The sequence below is a fragment of the Crassostrea angulata genome, chromosome 6, assembly GCF_025612915.1.
Source record: "Crassostrea angulata isolate pt1a10 chromosome 6, ASM2561291v2, whole genome shotgun sequence".
Taxonomy (NCBI): domain Eukaryota; kingdom Metazoa; phylum Mollusca; class Bivalvia; order Ostreida; family Ostreidae; genus Magallana; species Magallana angulata.
In genome coordinates, this window is record NC_069116.1 from 5,907,571 (window position 1) to 5,927,425 (window position 19,855).

Genomic DNA, 19,855 nt, shown 5'->3' on the forward strand with positions numbered 1-19,855 from the left:
GTTGGTGTGTGAGTCCCCAAGTTTGGATTAATTTCACGAGCGCCCCAAAATGGTTTTGTTTATTAGTCCTTATTAATCTTCGATGGAATCTCATTAAACTTACACATTATTATTCCGAGCGCCCCAAAATACATACCTCATTTTTTTTAAATTTCGATCGCACCAATTCTGTTGAATTGTACAAAGTATTCTTATTTTTTAAGGAAATTTTTAATAATGTCAGATATAATCCAACACAAATTGTTCTTCTACTCTCAAATTTTCCGCGCAAACCTCTAAATATGTTTTTTAAGCTTACATTTACAGTCAATCATTATTTATAAGAAAAAAACCAATGCCTAATATGTGTATTATAAATGTTATAATTGTATTTGCAGTGATATATAGAGCCAATGGGACGGGTGTGTCATTATTTATTTTGTATTACATATACCGTATGTGTTAAAACATTAGCTTCCGAAGACAACTGACGATGATGTAATAGAAGGGGATATTCGGAAACATTAAAAGGTGTCAAGGGAGGGGGTATCCTGTCACGGTATCAGGAGAAAACATACCCAGACACGCGGGAGACGTTGGCTTCGTCGCGTACCCCTTTGATTAGATGTGTGTACACCATGTACTATAATCACTGTGTGTATTGTATGTATACATTGATTGTGTTCGGTATTTTATAGAAATTATCAATAATGAACAAAAACACACCAAAAGGAAACGTGATATTTATAAAGGGAGCAATAAACAGACCTGTTTACAAATATTGGCATAATTATTATATTCTCCATCGTTCGAATGTCAACGAAGGAATAACACCCAACACACTGGATGGAAGATATGTGACGTAACGGGGGGGGGGGGGGGGGCGTTGGAAGGTAATTAGGAGACAGTCAATTAGGTAGATAATTGCCATATTGTTTGATTGATATTGATTGATGAATATCAATTTCGGGGCTCATGCTTTGATCTTTGTATAAAAAACAGTTTACGGAAATATTTGTCATCGCTTTACATCAGCATTTTTTATTTTTGTATAGCAAACCTTATTTTAGAGCGCTCCAAAAAAAGAAAGAAAAAAAATAACAATAGCTTATGACTCGAAAACTACATCGAAACTTACCCCCCCCCCCCCCTTCCAAAAAAAAAGAGCAAGAATAGCAATTTGTGTAGCACTTGAAAACAAGTCATTTTAGATTCATAATATTTTATAACGAAACTTATTTTGGGGCGCTCGTAAAAAACAATAACATTATTTACCATTCGGAGCATTGGGAAATTTTGCTCATAACATTCCAATTATTACTTTGGGGTGCTCGTACGTGAAAAAAATTTAATAATGAAAAAAAAAAAACCATTTGGGGCGCTCATGACGTACACGTGAACAAAATTAATCATATAAAAAAAACCATTTGGGGCGCTCGTGACATACACGTGAAAAAAATAATCATGAAATAAACAACATTTGGGGCGCTCGTGACTTACACTTGGGGCGCTCGTGAATTGTACTTGGAGCGTTCCAAAAAAATTTTGGGGCGCTCGTGCATGGGGCGCTTTGGCTTTGGGGCGAAGTGACTAGCACCCCGGACGGACGCAGAGGAAAGCTATAGTCCTCTCCGGTGAAAACCGGTAGGGGACTAATAAAACATGACAGACATGTTTATTCCAGAAACAAAAATATTTCGCCTTTTGATCTGAGGACATACTTAAACCCCTATCACATCGGAGCTGCTTCCTTAAGGAGATCCAGCTGCAGCGTCCATGAAAAATTGAGAACGCCGATATGCGCACATTATAGTCTCCTATAATGTTGCGTAGCGCATTGATGAAAAAGTTTTCCGGTCAATTTTTTCTTTGATACGTCGATCAATAGAAAAATTATTATCTTCATTTCTTATCATTTAATCAAACATTTTCAAATAAAAAAATGTGAAGTGTCATTGATCAAAAATGTAAATAATGTAAATGAAGCGGCGCGTATGGATACAAAACAACAACATCAACAATATTCAAAATGGATTCGCCTTCAGCTGATGCAGAGCTACTGGGCTGAATTTAATGGATTAAACACAAATAGTGAGTTAAAATCTGAACCGGCTGAATTGAAAACGAAAGGAAAATACATGCGATAGCTTGTGATATCATTCACTGTGCAGAAAAACTCGTATTAATTGAAAACTAGTTTTCATGTGAGATCGCTGGAATATGCAACTGGACATAACCATCCAAGGAAAAGCGATCGTGGACGAAAAAAGCTGATATGTCAACAAAGAATAGAGCGACTTTTGTAAACTTTGTGGTAACTAGATAGCCAGTGATGTACTTAAATGGTATATATCTGCCGCTTGGAATTCACCGAAGGAGTTGATGCAATATTAAATGATATCTTAATCATTTAATATTTATTCGTTTGATGAGATATCGGCGCTTCTGATTGGTCGAAAAATTTCTTTGATACCTGCATCAATAAAAATTTTCGCCGGATCTACTTTTCTAAACTGTTCTGATCTAACACTATTTATAGAACGGGAATTTCCAAAATAAACACTGTCAACAAAATGTAAAGTTATGTATGTTTTATTGTCAGCAGACAAAATACAATAACTTGAAAGTTTAACCTTCAAAAATAAACAAAACACATTATTTGATTCACGAAATAGAAAATTAAGCGTCTTCTCACGATTTCGTCTGCTTGCGCTTGCGATCAATCAACATTACTGCGAGGCTGGCTGTTCCTTTTCCAGAATAATCCGACTTAACTCGATATGAGTTAAGTCATGTTATGGAAATGAATAGATTAACCATTTCACTAATATCTACATCGAAAGAAAGATAACTCCTCAATATGAGGTTCTCGTAACTTTTCGCACGGCCCCTTTTGGGGTCCTTATATTACGCATGCGCAGTAGTGTATCGACCTTTCTCAGCTTCAACCTGGAAAAAATTCAATCATTGTTCATCACGACTGACTTAATCGCTCGATTAATCATCGTTGGATAGTAATCGGGTAATCTTGTGTAATTCAATCAATTGTCCAAGTTGCGGTACGTATTCACTTCCATTTATTTTTTTTACAGGGTTTTAACACTTTGCAATACAAGATGATTTTCTTATTTCGTCTGCTTCTCTCTTTAAGGCGGCCATGATTGTTACATTAGATAGTCATTACGATGTAGGTTTATTTCAAGTCAAATTGCGGGCCATCAATGGATATAACTTGGTTAATAAAAAGTTTAGTCATCATCATTAAAATATAATATTCCATTGTAAAATTTTAATTTACAATATATTTTGAAATATTCAAATTCAAGTAGGCCTTAACGGGCCTACATAGCTAGTGCTGACCTAGGACTACGGTTGCATATAGAGTATATACTAGTATCATATAGCATAAATACGTAACGTTAACAGATACAATAAATTTATTGTTTACTTACGGTATAACTTTATAGCCATATTATAACGTTTATGATACATTAATTTTCATTGATATTTCTTTATAACTTTGTATCTTAAGTTACTCAGCTTTGCTAACTTCCTAGAAAATGTTGAGGTCTAAAAGAAAGAGCAAGTCACCGTACGCCAGGCCAAATGCTCATCCGGCTCTCAGGGCCCTTAATCCGGCAACCACAGCCACCCAAACCCAAGCAGGCCCGAGCAGGCCCACGCAGGCAGCGGTCCAGTTTGTGTCCACTCAACCTCAAAATCAAGAGCATCAGCTACCAGTCGATGATCCCACAACCAGTGAGCAGACTGCAGTACCGCTACCTTCCATAGCGCCATCAATCCCTCTGTCAACTTCAGGTGAAAACCCTTTAATAAGCATTTCTGATGAGCTTGGGGTTCATGTCCCTCAAACCATCAAAGATAAAATATGGTCAAAACAATACATTGATCTGTCAAAAATCATCAATTCAGAAACAGTTGATACATCCGCTCAGGATTCGCACAAATTTTCCATAGTTGAGGGTCAGTTAGTTATTGAACCAAAAACTAAAACAAACAAAATTACATCAATTAACACCTGGCTTGATGCGTTTTTGATTTTCTCAAGCATATACCTGGCTAGACACCCATCAGACATACAGGGTATCTTGAAATATATCCACACAATACGTTTAGGATATAGCCGTAATATAAATGGCAATTGGATTGAATACGACAGACAGTTTCGTCTCAAAATGTCAAAAAACACATCAATTTCATTTGGCTCTATCGATGCGGAGTTATGGTTATTGTATATGCAGGCTCAAGTTCAACAAGCTCCACAACAGTCAAAATCGTCACTCAAATGTTTTGATTATAACTTTAAAGGTTCCTGTCCCAAACCCCAGTGTTCATTCCAGCATATATGCATGCATTGCAACAAGTCACACCCACGCATGCATTGTTGGTCCTATCAGTCGACCCAGACCCAAGTCATCAGATCCCCCCCTCCAAATCCAGCACACCAAAATTTCGCCCCGCAAAATTACACCAATTTTCGTCCCTTACGCCCAAGGCATTATCAGCTACCAAGACCAAGATTTCCTGCACCTAGGTTCAACCCCAATTAAGATCTCCGCTTTAGAGCAATACCTCGCTACATATCCTGATATTCAGAATGCTCAATTTTTATTAAATGGTTTCAAATCCGGCTTTTACTTGAATTACATAGGCCCAAGAGCCTACTTACAATCCAAAAATATGAAGTCCGCGAGTGAACATGCTGATCAACTTTTGGCTATCATTGAGAAAGAAATTACGTTAGGAAGGATGTCAGGCCCCTTTTCCCAACCCCCTTTTCCCAACATTAGGTGTAACCCTGTTGGGGTCCTGCCCAAGAAAGATGGAGGCTACAGGTTAATTTCAAATTTGTCAGCGCCCATTGGCAATAGCGTCAACGAGCATATTGATCCAATTCTGTGCTCAGTGTCTTACGCTTCTTTTGATCAAGCCATTTCTATGATCCAAGAGAATGGTAAAGGGGCATTGCTTTGTAAAATGGATTTGTCTAGCGCTTTCAGACTTTTACCTATTCACCCTTCAGATTTTCCACTGTTAGGAATATGTTTTCAAGAAAAATACTATTTTGATAGATGCATGCCCTTTGGTTGTTCCATAGCTTGTTCATCTTTTGAAAAATTCTCATCATTTTTGCATTGGCTCGTAGCACAAAAGTCTCAAAATTATAATATCATCCATTATCTTGATGATTTTTTGTTTGTTGGTGAGCAAAATACATTACAATGTTCAAAGCTTGCTGAAATGTTCATGTTAACTTGCAGTGAGTTGGGCGTCCCAATAAACGACAAGAAAACTGAGGGCCCATGTACTCGTCTATCTTTCTTAGGACTAGGTATTGATACCATAGATAAGGTCATTTTTATTCCTGACAATAAGGTTGCAGAACTTAGGTCCAAGCTTTCATCAATTACTTCTTCTAAAAAAGTCACCCTGAAAGAAATGGAATCACTTTGTGGTTCGCTTAACTTTTTCGCCAAAGCCATCCCTGGTAGCAGGGCTTTTAACCGCAGGTTTTATAACACAACAATTGGTATTAGGAAACATTACCACCTGATCAAGGTTACACAAGCAGTTAAAGAGGATGCTAGGATCTGGCTCGCATTTCTTGACCAATACAATGGGCGTTCACCATTCCCAGAACTACACTGGTCTGATAATGAAACCCTAAACCTCTTTACCGATAGTTGTGGTTCCTACGGTGGAGGTGCGATTTTCCAGAATCACTGGGTTGTCATATCCTGGCCAGAGTCTTGGGGTCCAGATATAAGAAGAGATATTACATTTTTGGAATTAGTGCCTATTCTTGTGGCCATGTGGATTTGGGCAGATCAATTTACAGCTAAGAAATTGCTAATAAACACTGACAACATAGCTCTGGTCGATATATTGAATGCCAAGTCTAGTAAGTCTCAACGTGTCATGTCTCTTGTAAGACCATTGGTATTATTATGTATGAAAAATAACATTCAGATTAAAACTAGGCATATCCCAGGTTACCAAAATTCCATTGCAGATTCAATTTCTCGATTTCAGTGGGAAAGATTCAGATCCCTGGCTCCGCAGGCAGACAAGACTCCAGCCCGTTTACCTCCGGAATTGTTGTCCCTCTTAGACCCCATGTAGAATGTTTACTTGAGGCAGCAATATCCAAAAATACTGCGTCCACGTATCAAAAAGGCATAAATTCCTTTGAAACTTTTTGTACCAAACACAATTTTATCTTTTGTTGGCCTCCACCACTGGACCACATAATCAACTACATCGCATACCTGCATGCAAATAAAGTGTCCTATTCAACAACGAGATGTTATTTGAGCGGTATTAGTTACAAGCTTCAGTTAGAGGGTCAAATTGACAACACTAAAACTTTTATAGTTAAGAAAATGTTAGAAGGTTTCCGTCGGTTAAATCCAGCGAAGGATGTACGGTCCCCAATTTCCCTATCTTGTCTCAATAAATTAGTTTCTATACTACCTACGGTGTGCACAAGCTTGTATGAAGCTGTTATGTTTTCAGCAGCCTTTCATTTAGCATTTTTTGCATTATTGCGCATTAGCGAATTTACTTTCACTAGTAATGACGCACCAGCCTTATTATTTCACGACGTGACCATTAATGAAACACACATTGGTCTGTATATTAAAGGTTCAAAAACAGACCAATACAATAGGGGTACTAAGCTACAGATTGAAATAAATTCTCAAACCCAGTCTTTATTCAAGCACATGCGTGAATTTTTGGCAGTTAGACCACAAATACAAGGCCTATTTTTCTGTCATTTCAACCACAAACCTCTTACTAAATATCAATTCACATCCGTACTACATAAGTCTGTCAAATTTATTGGCCTTGACACAACAACTTTCAAATCCCACTCATTTAGAATAGGTGGAGCTACACATTTGTACTTGCAAGGGCATTCGGAGGAGGACATTAAGTCAAAAGGCAGATGGAAATCTAACGCGTTTTGTTCATATATCAGATTGTAAAGCATAATTTCATGTGTGTTCATAACAGCCTCGTATTATTATTCAATACTAAGTTTTCAGGTCCCAACACCACGGTCTGGATCATTGGTTCGTCAATTATCAAACATGCATCCCATCACGCTGTCCAACAATTTGGAAACTTACACCTAGACCTTCAGAAACATAATATCACAGTATATTGGCATGGAAAGAGTGGTATGGTCTGGGAGGATGTAGAGCCCACAATTACAAATATCATTGAACAAAGAGGCCACCCAGATTGGGTAATGTTACATTGTGGGGGCAATAGTATTGGGACCATGCCCTTGCTAAGACTGCAAAAATTCATGAAATTAACCGTTGTTAACCTACAAACAATTCTGCCGAATACAAGATTCATATGGTCCCAGATACTCCCACGAAATTACTACAGACATATGTTATCAAATATTGCCGGTGAGACCGCTCGAAAAAGAATTAACAAATCATTAGCCCCATTTATTGTCAAGCGTAAGGGCGCCTGCTTAAAGTACCCTGATCTACAACAATGTTCACCAAAATATTACCGTGATGGTGTACATTTGTCTGATACTGCTCAGAATACATTTTTGAAAACCATACGTGCTGGCCTCCTAAACATACTACATAATAATGTTAAAGTTTATGCTAAATCCCACGCCGAGTAATTCCGCAGTCTTATTGTCATGGCATTGTGCAAAATTTTGACCGCTTGTGGCAGATGTCTTCATGCATCATATCATAGTTTTTATATACATGAAGACATATGGCCGAATTTTGCTTAAGCCTGCCCCGGATTCTGTTTACTTCCAGGTCCGTGGCCAATAATCGGGCTTACTTTAATTGACACTTTGTTTCATTCAGACATTGATTGACAGTGAGTCATTGAATACACTTAGTAATTGAATAATTCTATTGATACATTGCAGTGGGTTGATTGTCATCATTGAATACATTGAGTAATCAATTAAATTGATACATTGATTGTCATATTGAGACATTCACTAAAGCAAAACATTGATTATACTTTATTGATTTGCATATTGATTGATTGATTGAAATATTGTTTGAATTATTGATTGATTGATTTTATTGATTGATTCATCTTGATTGATTGATTGTTTGGTTCATTGAAGATCTAACATCATAACTACCCAAAAGTCGATGTTGATCATTTAACTTACTCTATTGCTATATTTGCAATATTTTGCATACATTTGAATAGTTTATGATGTACTGATATATTAAAATAAAGCCATGACATAGACTGCCAATACGGTGTTGTTAATCTATTCTATTGAAATAATTAGCCTATAACGAACATATAGGCCTATACACTTTCACGGTAACACTGCTGTTCAAATTTGGTAACGATGATTTTTAAATTTACCAGAATAAGCATCGTGAAGAAAAGTTAAGACTACATGTAAGAGTAATGCATCAACTCCTCTGGCGCAATCCAAGCGGCAGATATACCATTTAAGTACATCACTAGTTAGCTAGTTACCACAACGTTTACAAAAGTCGCTTATACATACTATTCTTTGACGACATATCAGCTATTTTCGTCCACGATCGCCTTTTCTTGGATGGTTATGTCCAGTTGCATATTCCAGCGATCTCACATGAAAACTAGTTTTATTACGAGTTTTTCTGCACATTGAATAATATCACAAGCTATCGCATGCATTTTCCTTTCGTTTTCAATTCAGCCGGTTCAGATTTTAACTCACTATTTGTGTTTAATCCATTGCTCTGCATCAGCTGAAGGCGCATCAATTTTAAATAGTGTTGCTGTTGTTGTTTTGTATTCATACGCGCCGCTTCATTTACATTATTTACATTTTTGATCAATGACACTTAACATTTTTTGATTTGAAAATGTTTTATTAAATGATAAGAAATGAAGATAATAATTTTTCTATTGATCGACGTATCAAAGAAAAAATTGACCGGAAAACTTTTTCATCAATGCGCTACGCGCATTGATGAAGTTTTCCGGTCAATTTTTTCTTTGATACGTCGATCAATAGAAAAATTATTATCTTCATTTCTTAAATCAATTTCATTTCAAGTACTCTATGTATGTTACATGTAATTGATGCATACTCTGGGATCAGCATTTTTACTTACGTATTATTTTATTTTTATCCGCCCCTTTCTAGACTCGCTGATTCTTGCTTATGTTTATGGCTGCTTAAGTCAGTCAGCTCATCGTTACTCCAAAAGGCTTTTTAAAAAAAACTTTCAAGACACGCAGTTCTGTTCAGAACAAATAAGGACCTCGCGTACGAACCTGGCGTTTTATAGTCCTTTTTAGTAAAGGATCATTAAAATTATAAACCATTTGTAAATAAAGCAGACAATAAAACCATAAGGAAGTTAAATGAAATGTAAATTCCATATAGATTTTAGAATCCGCGATGGGGGCTTCTCGCGATTTTACGCGGATATAAATTGCTCAATTTTAATTAGGAATTTACAGTATCGCCACGCCCAGCATTAAACATCATTTTTATGTTGGTATATTCTATTTTTAAATATGATAAACAAGAATAACAAGTTTTCAATACATGAATAGGGCCGTGAAGAAATATATGATAATCAGGGTGTCTATAACAGAATGCATTAAAACCAACCTCATGAACCTGCAATAAACGGTTACGTATTCTTGCAGGTGAAAAGACCTATATTTAGAACTGAGAAAATCACTTTAAAAATGATTTCCTTAAACAATTAAGTTTTAAAATGAAATTAGAAATAAAATTTCTGTTTCTTAGTTGCAGATATATAGCAGAGCATTCTCGTCCATTCCATTACATTACACAACACTTGAAATATTATAGAATGCACCAAGATTTAAATTTAATGTACTATCTCACGCAACAACAAAAATAAACAACGTTATTTAGTGAACATGGCGTTATGAATAGCAATTGCTCTGCTGGCATATTCCATGATACGCCAACAGTTAGGTACATAAATCATGGTATAGTTAGGAAGAGCTATCTTTCCTTTAACATTGAATTTTTGACATGAAAATATAAAAATCAAACGGTTTCGTTTTATTTAGGCACATTTGTATTATGCAATAATAAATAACATTTGTAATTGATTTAAATTAAATATGAGTAAAACTAAAATACTTTGTTTTTCATTTTAAACTTTAGATAATTTATATTAAACACCACATATTTTTTATTAGAAATATTCACTATATATATATGATTAAAAATCAATTTTCAATTCTTGAGAATTCGCTACCTGAAATTCAATGGGGGCAATTGCGCATACAGACAGAGCAATTGCGATAATAGGGTAACGAGTGCAGCTCCGCGATATGGGCTTACAATGGGAAAGAACAATGGATATGCAAATATATTTTAATAATTTTAAATTCAGTATATGCATATACATGTATAAATGTATGTGTAACACTAATAATTTCACTTATTCGCCCGTAATGATTTTAAATGTTGTACACGAGAATTTCTACATGTATACCTACGCATTAGGTAATTTTGACCGAAAACAAAAATCAAAGCAGTTATGTTGTCGTGACATACCTGTTTCTTCGCACCGTACCGTACATCAATGTTCCTGGGTGAAAAACAGACTGGTCCAATTTGGGGATTTCTACTTTTGATTTTCAGTTAACTTCGGAATATTAAAAATATGAATAAGAATATGACTAGTGTAAAGACGATAAGAACACATTTTATATCTTTATGGACTACCATAAAGTCATTTATAAAGACATTTATTCCGTGAACATACCAACATCACAACTATAAGTATACCGTATTTTCAACACATCTGTTAAATTTGTAAAATAGAAATCATACACATGTTATCTGGTAACATTATTTTGATAGAATATTTATTTCAAATAAAGAATTAATCCACAAAATAACACAGCTAACTTTGTAATTAAAATCAGGTCAAAGTTATAAGCAACAATAAACATTGATAATTTAAATAAGCAAATGACCCACACACATTATAGAACAGGGGGTAATTTTTTATCAAAAAAAAAAATTAACGACATGCGCCCGTCCACACCTGGTAGCAATCGAAGAAAATCTTGTAAAAATTTAGAAGCTAAAATTAGGTTACTCGTGTGTATTTAGGTGATAAGTTACAGGTTGTTGACTGTTCTCCGTGGTATGTTAAACCATTCTTTAGAACCATGAGTTGTTTATAGGTTAACAGGCGCGTAGCATCGGAGGGGAATGGGATGGGGCGTGCCTTCCCATTTCAAACATTTTAGATAAAAGAAATCAATCAACTAAAAGGGGGTTTATTTTTGTTACATGTTGAGTACGTAATCCTGTTAATTTTTGGAGGCAGACTAAAAGAGTATTTGTGATTGCGCGTAATTAAATAAAGGAGTCGTATTTGTTGGATATTGATAATTGGTCTATTATAATTTTTCTTTTTAATTTCTCTTTCCAAATTTTTCGCTGTAGGATCCTTTTTAACATTAAGTCCTTCGCCATTGTCCTGTTAATTAATTTTTTTGTATTATATACCTATGAGCCACGTGGCCTCTTTTGTCAATAAAGAACGTGATACACGTATATAATGAACTATATGCATGATGCTAATTTACACAACTTTTTTCATATATCTGTAATCGTTTTGTTTTTTTCATAAAATGCAAAAACTCAATCTTTTTCATTTCAACGAATTGTTTGCGGCCCGTTCTATGAACACTTGATTTCGCTGGCATTTTATCACCAATATACATATACATATACTGTATATCAACTTTGCTCAATCCTTAATCCAGAAGAACGTAAAAAACAAACCCCATCTACCCTATACTTGGATCCCCAGAAAAAAGTCGTTCTTGTTAGATAGTGTCTTTATCACCCTATTAGGCTATACAGTTTGATTGACTACAATCGACTGCTAATGGTCGTCCATTATAGTCTCATCTTGGCCATTTAGCGCCCTTAGACCCAGGCCCCCGACTCCAGTCTTACTTCAGTCTCCCTAGGATGTGTTAACAGATACAGCGTACAGGCAAGTATAGATCTTATATATTCATTACATACTTTCTAATACCAGTACATAGCTTAGAACCAATAATCTTGAGACCCCTGAGTCTCCTGGCAATTTATTTTTGACATGGGTAGTTTGAAATATGTTGAGTAACTTTATGCCAACTATAGTTCTTTCCCCTTTCCTGACATGTATTTTACACGTTTATGTATAGCTTTGATTAAGGACTCTAAAAGATCAGGGCCTAAAATTCCCATTACCCCAAAATTAAAATCATATTGATACAGAACTAATATGTTTTCTTTTTTGACATATGTTTATGGGAAGTTTTTTCATAACTTTTTAAATCAAGTGTCCTCAAGTCCGTAATTTTTCGGCATTCCATGCCTTTCTTTCAGAAAACGGTTTTTTAAATCACTTTCTCTTTCAAATAACATTGAGCGACGACTTAATCTAACAAAATATTTTCAAAGATTTGTACATCCAAGACTTATAATTGTAATTTGCTTGTTCAAAGCCGCGCTCTTTATTTTCAATTTGAAGAAAAGATCAGAAAAATGCATTTTTTGATCGATTTTGACTGATTTTGATTAATTTAAACTGATTTTTATTGAAATTAATCTATGCATAGCGTCACTTTTTGACGCCATACTGCCAATGAGTGAAACAAAATAAAATAAATAAATAAAGACATATCTTAATTATACAAACTCTTCCATAAAAATAATATTAGAAACACTTTAAAATTTATATTAAATCATGAGGGCCAAATTTGACTCTTATCAATACATCTGAAGATTTCCATTTGTATCTTTCTTTTGATGACAAATAGATGGCGGAAGTAAGCTCAAAGATGACGTGGCTGAAGCGTGGGGGTCGGGTTCGCCCCGGGGACGGCAAGAAGGAGCCCTCACTGGCCAGCTCCATGGAGTCCCTGACTCAGTCCCAACTCAATCTGGCCATTATGGACATGTTGAACCTGGGGCAGAACTGGAACAGGTGTGAGGAGGTGTGCAGAGGTAAGCTGTATATGAAAATTCAAATACACCATCGGCACCTGGCCTGGGGGCCATAAAAGTTAGACGAGCTCACTTTCGATCTCAGTCTCACTTTTCCACTACTAGTATATCTTCCTTTGATAAAAGTGAGACTTAGATCAAAAGTGAGCTCATCTAACTTTTATGGCCCCCAGGCCTGATGTTAAAAATTGATCTCATACAAAAAAAAATTCATCCATTTCATTACAACGCACGTATTACTTGATAAAGTACACATATCACTAGGAAGGGTTATTTTTTTTATTTTTCTTTAAGGTAACCCTATCACTGATGCCGGGAAGAGACAGCAGATGGTCAAGATGTTGGCCGTGGTGCTGATCCCTGTGATAGTCCTGACGGGGATGACGGCCAACACGTTCATTGTCTCCCTGGAGAGCTACATCGTCTCCTCCAAAATCAGCAGAATTCTTTACTTCAGGTACCACATAGACTTTTATATATTCACGAACACTTTGTATTCAATACATTGTTGTTTTAAAACGGGTTTCGGATGGGTTTTCCTATGTCGGTATGTGTCAATCAATCGACAACTGGTTCTTTTGTAGCATTGAGCTGGGTATACTACTGGGCAACATCCAGAGAGAGCGCGACATGAGTGCGCTGTACGTCAGTAATATAGAGCTGGAGACCAAGGACCTCCTCCTACAGCGCTACCCCGACACCGACATCGCCATCCAGAACCTGTCCTCCTGGCCCACCAGCGCCAACATCGTCAGAGACGAGTTTCAGACCCGAGAGAAGTTTCTGTCCTATCTCAACCGACACCGCTACCAGCTGGACTCGTACAACAGAACCATCAAGGAGGAGCTCCAGTTCTATTCCGACAGCATCGAAGTCTTCATCCAGTGGCTGTACGAAGCCATTGTGGAAACACAATCCGGATCAGTCTGGAAAAGTTTGGTGGCGTATCAGGAGATCATAGTGGCCAGCGAGTTTTTCGGGCGGGAGCGAGGACTTGGGGTGTCTTTCTACGCCGTTGGTCGATTCAATACAAGGGATGAGTATCTGTTATTTGTAGAAAGCCAAGACATTGCCAACATCACGTTCCAGTCCTCCCGTCTCTACTCCGAACTGGCCTATGACATGTACGAAGCTCAGTTGATGAGAAACGCAAACATCATAGAACCCATGCAGAAAATGAGAAACGAAATTCGCTCCAACAGAAGTTCGTCGTCACGTGGTTCTGTGGAGCGCGCCAAATGGTGGTTCAATAATATGACGGTGTATATGAACGCTCTCCGGGCTACACAGAGACAACTGGCGACGAAAATAGATCAGCTGTTGTCGGAAAGCTCCAATGACGATCTGAGAAACGTGATCACCATCTGCATCGTGTTTGGAGTGATTCTGATTATCTGTCCTTTGATCGTGTTCGCTGTGTATTCGCTCACATCGGAGATTCAGACGTATTCCATATCTATAGCAAATCGGTTTGTATTTTTTAGTTTCGCCGAATAAAAACGCATTTAAAAAGTTAAAAAAGGATTTAAACGAATGAAACTTGATTTTAATTCATTACAGGACAAAAGCTCTCAATAAGGAGAAAAAAAGAACAGACACACTTTTATACCAGATGTTACCAAAGTCGGTTGCAGAGCGACTGAAACAGAACGAAGTCGTTGATGCGGAGCAGTTCAGTGAATCCACCATCTTCTTCAGTGACATCGTGGGGTTCACACAGATCTCTTCCCAGAGTTCCCCGCTGCAGGTGGTCGACATGTTGAACAGTCTGTACCTGTGCTTTGACCAGCGGATAGAGATGTATGACGTCTACAAGGTGGAGACGATCGGCGACGCTTACATGGTGGTGTCCGGTAGGTGGTTTATGATACGTCAGTTGTAGTAGTGTGATATTGAATCTACATACAGCGTTGGTTATCTTTCCTTCTCTGATCCCTCGTAGGCGTTCCTCGACAGAACGGGCGGCGGCACGCCGCGGAGATCGCCACCATGGCCCTGGATCTGTTGGAACACATCAATCGTCTGGAAATTCCGCACCTCCCCGGTACCAAGTTCAGACTTAGAACGGGTTGCCACTCGGGTATGGATACACATGTTCAAATGATGTTTTAAAAACAGTATGCTCACAGTTTATACATGTATATTGTAATGTACCGATAACGGTAAAGTGAAGAAAGGTGTCTTGATTGCCTTTTGTATTTTAGGCCCCGTGGTAGCTGGAGTCGTGGGGTCCAAGATGCCCAGGTATTGTCTGTTTGGGGAAACTGTCAGCATTGCGTCCAAGATGGAGTCGCTCGGAAAAGGTAACCTCAGGGTTGAGAACTTATGCAACAACTCTGTAATAAATTTAAGTTCAGTAACTTATAAGTAAATATATATTTTTGAACTTCTTCAGCCAATCGCATTCACATCAGCGAGACGACGTTTGAGCTGTTGGACGGGCTGGGCGGCTTTGTTATAGAGGAGCGGAAGGACAACATTAAGGTAAATGCAGTACGTGTTGACGAATTTATTACTATACTTCAAATTAGCTGAATTCTGTAAAATCGTTCAAACACTGTTTTTTCTGTACTTCCTTTAAATTTGTCGTGTTTTTCATGTTTTACAGAACGACCGTGACCTTCTCCACGCGTTCAAGGGCACGGTACGGACTTACTGGCTGTTACGCCGAGAGGGGTTCCAGTCGGAGATTTCCGATTCCTCCCGAGCCTCCACCCCGGAGTCCGAGGGAACACTGGAGAGGAACGCCGGTAAGTATCATTGAATTTCACAACTGAAATAGGATGGGCTATGATGTCAAACAGTTATCATTTTATAATTGTTGAAATCTGTGCGTTTATTTTGTCAAAATACTATGCCTTTATATAGGATGTTGGTAAAAGAAATTCATTGAAAATTTGAAATATAAAAAGCTGAAAATGGTTGCAAAATTATTCTATTTTTATGTTTAATGTTAATGTATATTTTTTTAGGCAAAACCCTGTTACAACGACATTAACTAGAAGGCGTAACTAAGCAACAGAAACAAATACACTACAAATATATTACGTGATAATTTTGTGATAATTTCTTGACGCGTTTATTATCTGTAAATTGTATCCGATATATAGTTAATTTCTTTTTTGATTGTTCGATGTACGTATTTTCAACGAATTAAATCAGTTATTTCCGATGTTGTAAGTACGTGGTGTTGATTTAAATGTACGTTGAAGGATGAAACTTGTTGTTGGAATAAGCTATTATTTATTGAAACGGGTAAATATTGTAAACCAATTATCCTTAAGGATAAACGATTATGCTATACTTGTAAGTTATTAGTCAAAAATGAAAAAACATATTGAACTTTACTGTCTTGTGTATCTTTGATTTCAGTATTGTGATATTTTGAATGATAAATTATAGGCATACTGTGGTATTGATCCCATTAAAAAATTGTTAATAATTCATGTGATTATAATACTACAATAACGTCTATGTATCTACTTAAATAAAAGCTTTATACAGAAAAAAAACAGTTCCAGGGACTATGAAGAATTGTATTAAATTTTCTTGCATGCTACCGTATATCCAGGGTTTTTTTCGCGTGTCACAAAATTTGCGAAAATGGGGAAAATATGTAGCATTTTTTTTTTTGCGTCAGTCATTTTTTGGCGATTTTAAAAGTTTCTTATGGAAAATAGTATAGGATATAATTTTTGCGTGTTCAATAAGAGGTCGCGAAAAAAGCGAATAATAGATCATCGCGAAAAGTACCGGATATACGGTATATCCTTTATGTTATAGTATGTTATAGTATTCTTTTGTCTGTCGATCATTTGATTTCACTTTGACTGTATGTCAACATCGTAATGTCAATAAACCATTGACATGAATAGTCAATTAAACATCTGTCATTTTATAAGCATGTAAAAATAAACAACATATAACAATACTTGCTCCGGAATTATTAATCCCTTGGGCTGCTCTAAAACTACAATTCAAAGTATCCAATCAGCGACAACTACGATTGTTACGTCAGAGGGCAACAAAGGTAGCGTCAAAATGGCGGACAACAGGTGCTCTTTGTAAACAAATACCTTACTAGTTTATCACACATTAATCTTAAATATGCCGGGCAAGAAGAAGGGTAAATCGAAGAAAGGAAAGAGCAAGAAGAGTAGCAGCAAATCTTTAAAGGAGAATGCGTCTCCCGCCGACCCAATAGCGCCCGCCTATGTCCCTCCTGCTCCTAAGCCAGGCGAAAGTGTAAGTACCGATACTTTTCCCATTCGGTACCAAAAATATTTGCAATTCAAAGTGAGCTTAAGGGTTGTATGTGACACACTGACATACATTAGATAATAAAATCATTGATCAAACTTTACGGAAGTCTTGAAATCCATTTATAAATATATATATATAGTTTATCTGCAATCTTATATAATTCCCTTTACCATTTTGATACCATTGTCTTTTAGAGCCCATTTTTTGCTTTAATATTCCAAACAGGATATAAAATCTCAGTGCCAAAATGGGTTTTCTTCTAATATATTTTGCAAAAATATTGTAAATCCTCATTAAAAAAACCGAAAATGTAACACTCAAATAGTATTTAAGAGATTGATCCTTAAGTTGCCCCCCCCCCCCCCCCCCAAAAAAAAGCCCCTGTTAATTAATACCCCACATTCACATTGGGTATAATATATACTGCCATAAACCTGTATGATATTGGAGGCTAATCTTTGATATAATTTTTTTAGCTTGTTAAACTATTGACATCAAATCCAGTTGACGAAAAAGAAGTTCATGGATATAAAATGTCAAATAGAATATTAAAGAACCTGACATCACAGGAAATCAGAGATTTATTGGTTGTGTTTGAACTGTTTGATTCAAACAATGATGGGTAAGACACTTTATATTACAGTATAAGTTTTGGTCATTGTCTTTTCTATAGATTTGAAATCTATCTCGAATATATTTAAAGCTGAACACCGCTCGTAAATAGGCACTGTCCGCCATATTTCTCTCTCACTACCATTATCCCTACAACCCCAATATAAGCTGGAGACCTCTTAGCAGTTTAAAGTATTTTGCTGTAGAGGTCTCACCTGTGTGGACGTACATCTTGCCTCGCCGTGTTACTCGGTCACAATGATATGCAAGTTTTATGCACTTTTTTCAAGCCAGGAGAATACTAACATCAATTAAACTGGTCAAAATATGATTTACAAACAGAATATGCACATTAAATAAGAATAAAATGCATTAATTCCAAAGACAACGAAAGGAATACTACACGTCGGCCACGAGTTTCGGGTGTGCAATCGGGTGCAACGAAATCGAAGGGTTTATATACCAGGTATCTGTGTGACGTGCCTATTTACGAGCAGTGTTCAGCTTTAAGCATGTCTTCAAAATATATGGTTGACTTGACCTGACCTCAAAACTAATACATGTATTTACATTTTTAAGTTCATATTTACTGATAAATTAAGTGCTTACAATTGCCACGTCAATCTTATATATTACATGAACTGTTGACAGAAAGTGCAACAGCGCCTTCTTAAATGAAAAATGAAAAAAATACTGATCACTTAATCCAACAATTAATTTTTAAGTTTCCTCATCAAATACATCAAAATACTGATATAATATGAGTTTAATAATCATTGCTCTATTATTTTTATCAACTTTTGTCGGGACATTTTAGGTATATTACCTCTGCTGAACTTCGGCGTGCAATGAGAGCTCTAGGTTTTAAATGCAGCAGAGAGGATGCCAAACAAATGATTGCTGATGTCAACTTGAAGGGCAAAAGGTTTGATTTTTCACAGATATATCCATAATATATTGCACTGCCAAAAAAATGTACATATTTAAATCATAAAATTTTTAAAAATAATTTTTTCCATCTTTTTTCATTTTTTTTAGTCAAATAGAATTTACAGAATTTCTGGAAGTGGTCATTGACAGACAGGGAGACTCCAGAGACATGTATGATGAAATCCTCAAAGGATTCAGCATGTTTGACTTTGGTAAGTCTTCTTTTGATGGAAAAGTGTGAGCAGAGTTTTGTCACTTCATATACATGTATGTTACAGGGTTACACAGGTGTGTCACTTCATATACATGTATGTTACAGGGTTACACGGGTGTGTCACTTCATATACATGTATGTTACAGGGTTACACGGGTGTGTCACTTCATATACATGTATGTTACAGGGATACACAGGTGTGTGCCTGTCAGTCAACATATTGGGTTTCAATAGTTTGGTGGTTAGAGCGCTGGCACTGTATGCCAGAGGCCCTTAAAGTAGAGTCCTGGTTAAGACTGGCATTTTTATACCCACTCTTTGAATATACTTATATAGTTGTGTTCCCACTATTGATGACACCTATATTTATCCACATATTATCTAAACCTTTGAACAAAAAAAAACCCAGATAAATTATTAATATTGTCTCTCTCTTACAGATAAATCAGGTTCAATATCATTAGACAATTTGAAAATGGCTTGTGAAGAAGCGGGAATAAAATTTACACAGAAGGAACTAGAGGAAATGATTGAAGAAGCTGACATTAATGGCGATGGTCGGGTGGACCAATCAGAATTCATTCGTATTATGCTCCAAACAAACCTTTTCTAATTGGAGATCAAACTTCTTTCTACAAACAATGCACCGCCTGTGAATCTGTGATGTGTGTGTTATTGTTATTAAATTATGTATTGTTTTATACATGTACTTGCCCTTGCAATTTTTGAGAGATTAAAATTGTTCTGAAAATTGAAGTTCACTATTCTGTTTTCAAACATCAAGTAGAATTTATTGTAGTTCCAATCTGTGTAGTTATTCAGTC

The 19,855-nt window shown here is 36.4% G+C and overlaps 3 protein-coding genes across 5 annotated transcripts; all 3 read left to right on the forward strand.

The window, feature by feature from the left end:
* Positions 1-2,745: 2,745 nt before the first annotated feature.
* Positions 2,746-8,260, forward strand: LOC128190041 (uncharacterized). Of its 2 annotated transcripts, XM_052861916.1 has the most exons (3): positions 2,746-3,038; positions 3,537-3,798; positions 6,034-8,260. In XM_052861916.1, exons 2-3 carry the CDS (start codon positions 3,540-3,542, stop codon positions 6,987-6,989), a joined length of 1,215 nt encoding a protein of 404 aa, XP_052717876.1. In that variant the 5' UTR covers positions 2,746-3,038; positions 3,537-3,539; the 3' UTR covers positions 6,990-8,260. The 2 variants fall into 2 exon arrangements, with proteins under 2 accessions (XP_052717876.1, XP_052717877.1); XM_052861917.1 differs by lacking the exon at positions 2,746-3,038 and having other exon boundaries at positions 3,067-3,798; positions 7,050-8,260.
* A 3,655-nt stretch (positions 8,261-11,915) lies between these two features.
* LOC128190038 (uncharacterized) lies at positions 11,916-16,943 on the forward strand. 2 transcript variants are annotated; one of them, XM_052861912.1, is made up of 10 exons: positions 11,916-12,014; positions 12,826-13,012; positions 13,307-13,469; positions 13,597-14,481; positions 14,573-14,865; positions 14,955-15,092; positions 15,217-15,315; positions 15,408-15,505; positions 15,621-15,762; positions 15,985-16,943. In XM_052861912.1, exons 2-10 carry the CDS (start codon positions 12,826-12,828, stop codon positions 16,008-16,010), a joined length of 2,031 nt encoding a protein of 676 aa, XP_052717872.1. In that variant the 5' UTR covers positions 11,916-12,014; the 3' UTR covers positions 16,011-16,943. The 2 variants fall into 2 exon arrangements, with proteins under 2 accessions (XP_052717872.1, XP_052717873.1); XM_052861913.1 differs by having other exon boundaries at positions 15,408-15,496.
* A 75-nt stretch (positions 16,944-17,018) lies between these two features.
* LOC128190042 (uncharacterized) lies at positions 17,019-19,787 on the forward strand. The gene is made up of 5 exons (XM_052861918.1): positions 17,019-17,257; positions 17,752-17,897; positions 18,705-18,812; positions 18,926-19,029; positions 19,472-19,787. Exons 1-5 carry the CDS (start codon positions 17,120-17,122, stop codon positions 19,642-19,644), a joined length of 669 nt encoding a protein of 222 aa, XP_052717878.1. The 5' UTR covers positions 17,019-17,119; the 3' UTR covers positions 19,645-19,787.
* The last annotated feature ends 68 nt before the right edge of the window (positions 19,788-19,855 follow it).

What these genes read in the sequence shown, in the direction of transcription:
- LOC128190041 (XM_052861916.1), top strand. Translation starts at nt 3,540, where the DNA reads ATGTTGAGGTCTAAAAGAAAGAGCAAGTCACCGTACGCCAGGCCAAAT. An exon ending in AATCCCTCTGTCAACTTCAG is followed by an intron (nt 3,799 to 6,033) that starts GTGAAAACCCTT and finishes TCTCGATTTCAG; the next exon opens with TGGGAAAGATTCAGATCCCT.
- LOC128190042 (XM_052861918.1), top strand. Translation starts at nt 17,120, where the DNA reads ATGCCGGGCAAGAAGAAGGGTAAATCGAAGAAAGGAAAGAGCAAGAAG. An exon ending in TTTGATTCAAACAATGATGG is followed by an intron (nt 17,898 to 18,704) that starts GTAAGACACTTT and finishes GGGACATTTTAG; the next exon opens with GTATATTACCTCTGCTGAAC. An exon ending in ATTCAGCATGTTTGACTTTG is followed by an intron (nt 19,030 to 19,471) that starts GTAAGTCTTCTT and finishes TCTCTCTTACAG; the next exon opens with ATAAATCAGGTTCAATATCA.
- LOC128190038 (XM_052861912.1), top strand. Translation starts at nt 12,826, where the DNA reads ATGGCGGAAGTAAGCTCAAAGATGACGTGGCTGAAGCGTGGGGGTCGG. An exon ending in ACAACATTAAGGTAAATGCA is followed by an intron (nt 15,506 to 15,620) that starts GTACGTGTTGAC and finishes CATGTTTTACAG; the next exon opens with AACGACCGTGACCTTCTCCA. An exon ending in AACACTGGAGAGGAACGCCG is followed by an intron (nt 15,763 to 15,984) that starts GTAAGTATCATT and finishes ATATTTTTTTAG; the next exon opens with GCAAAACCCTGTTACAACGA.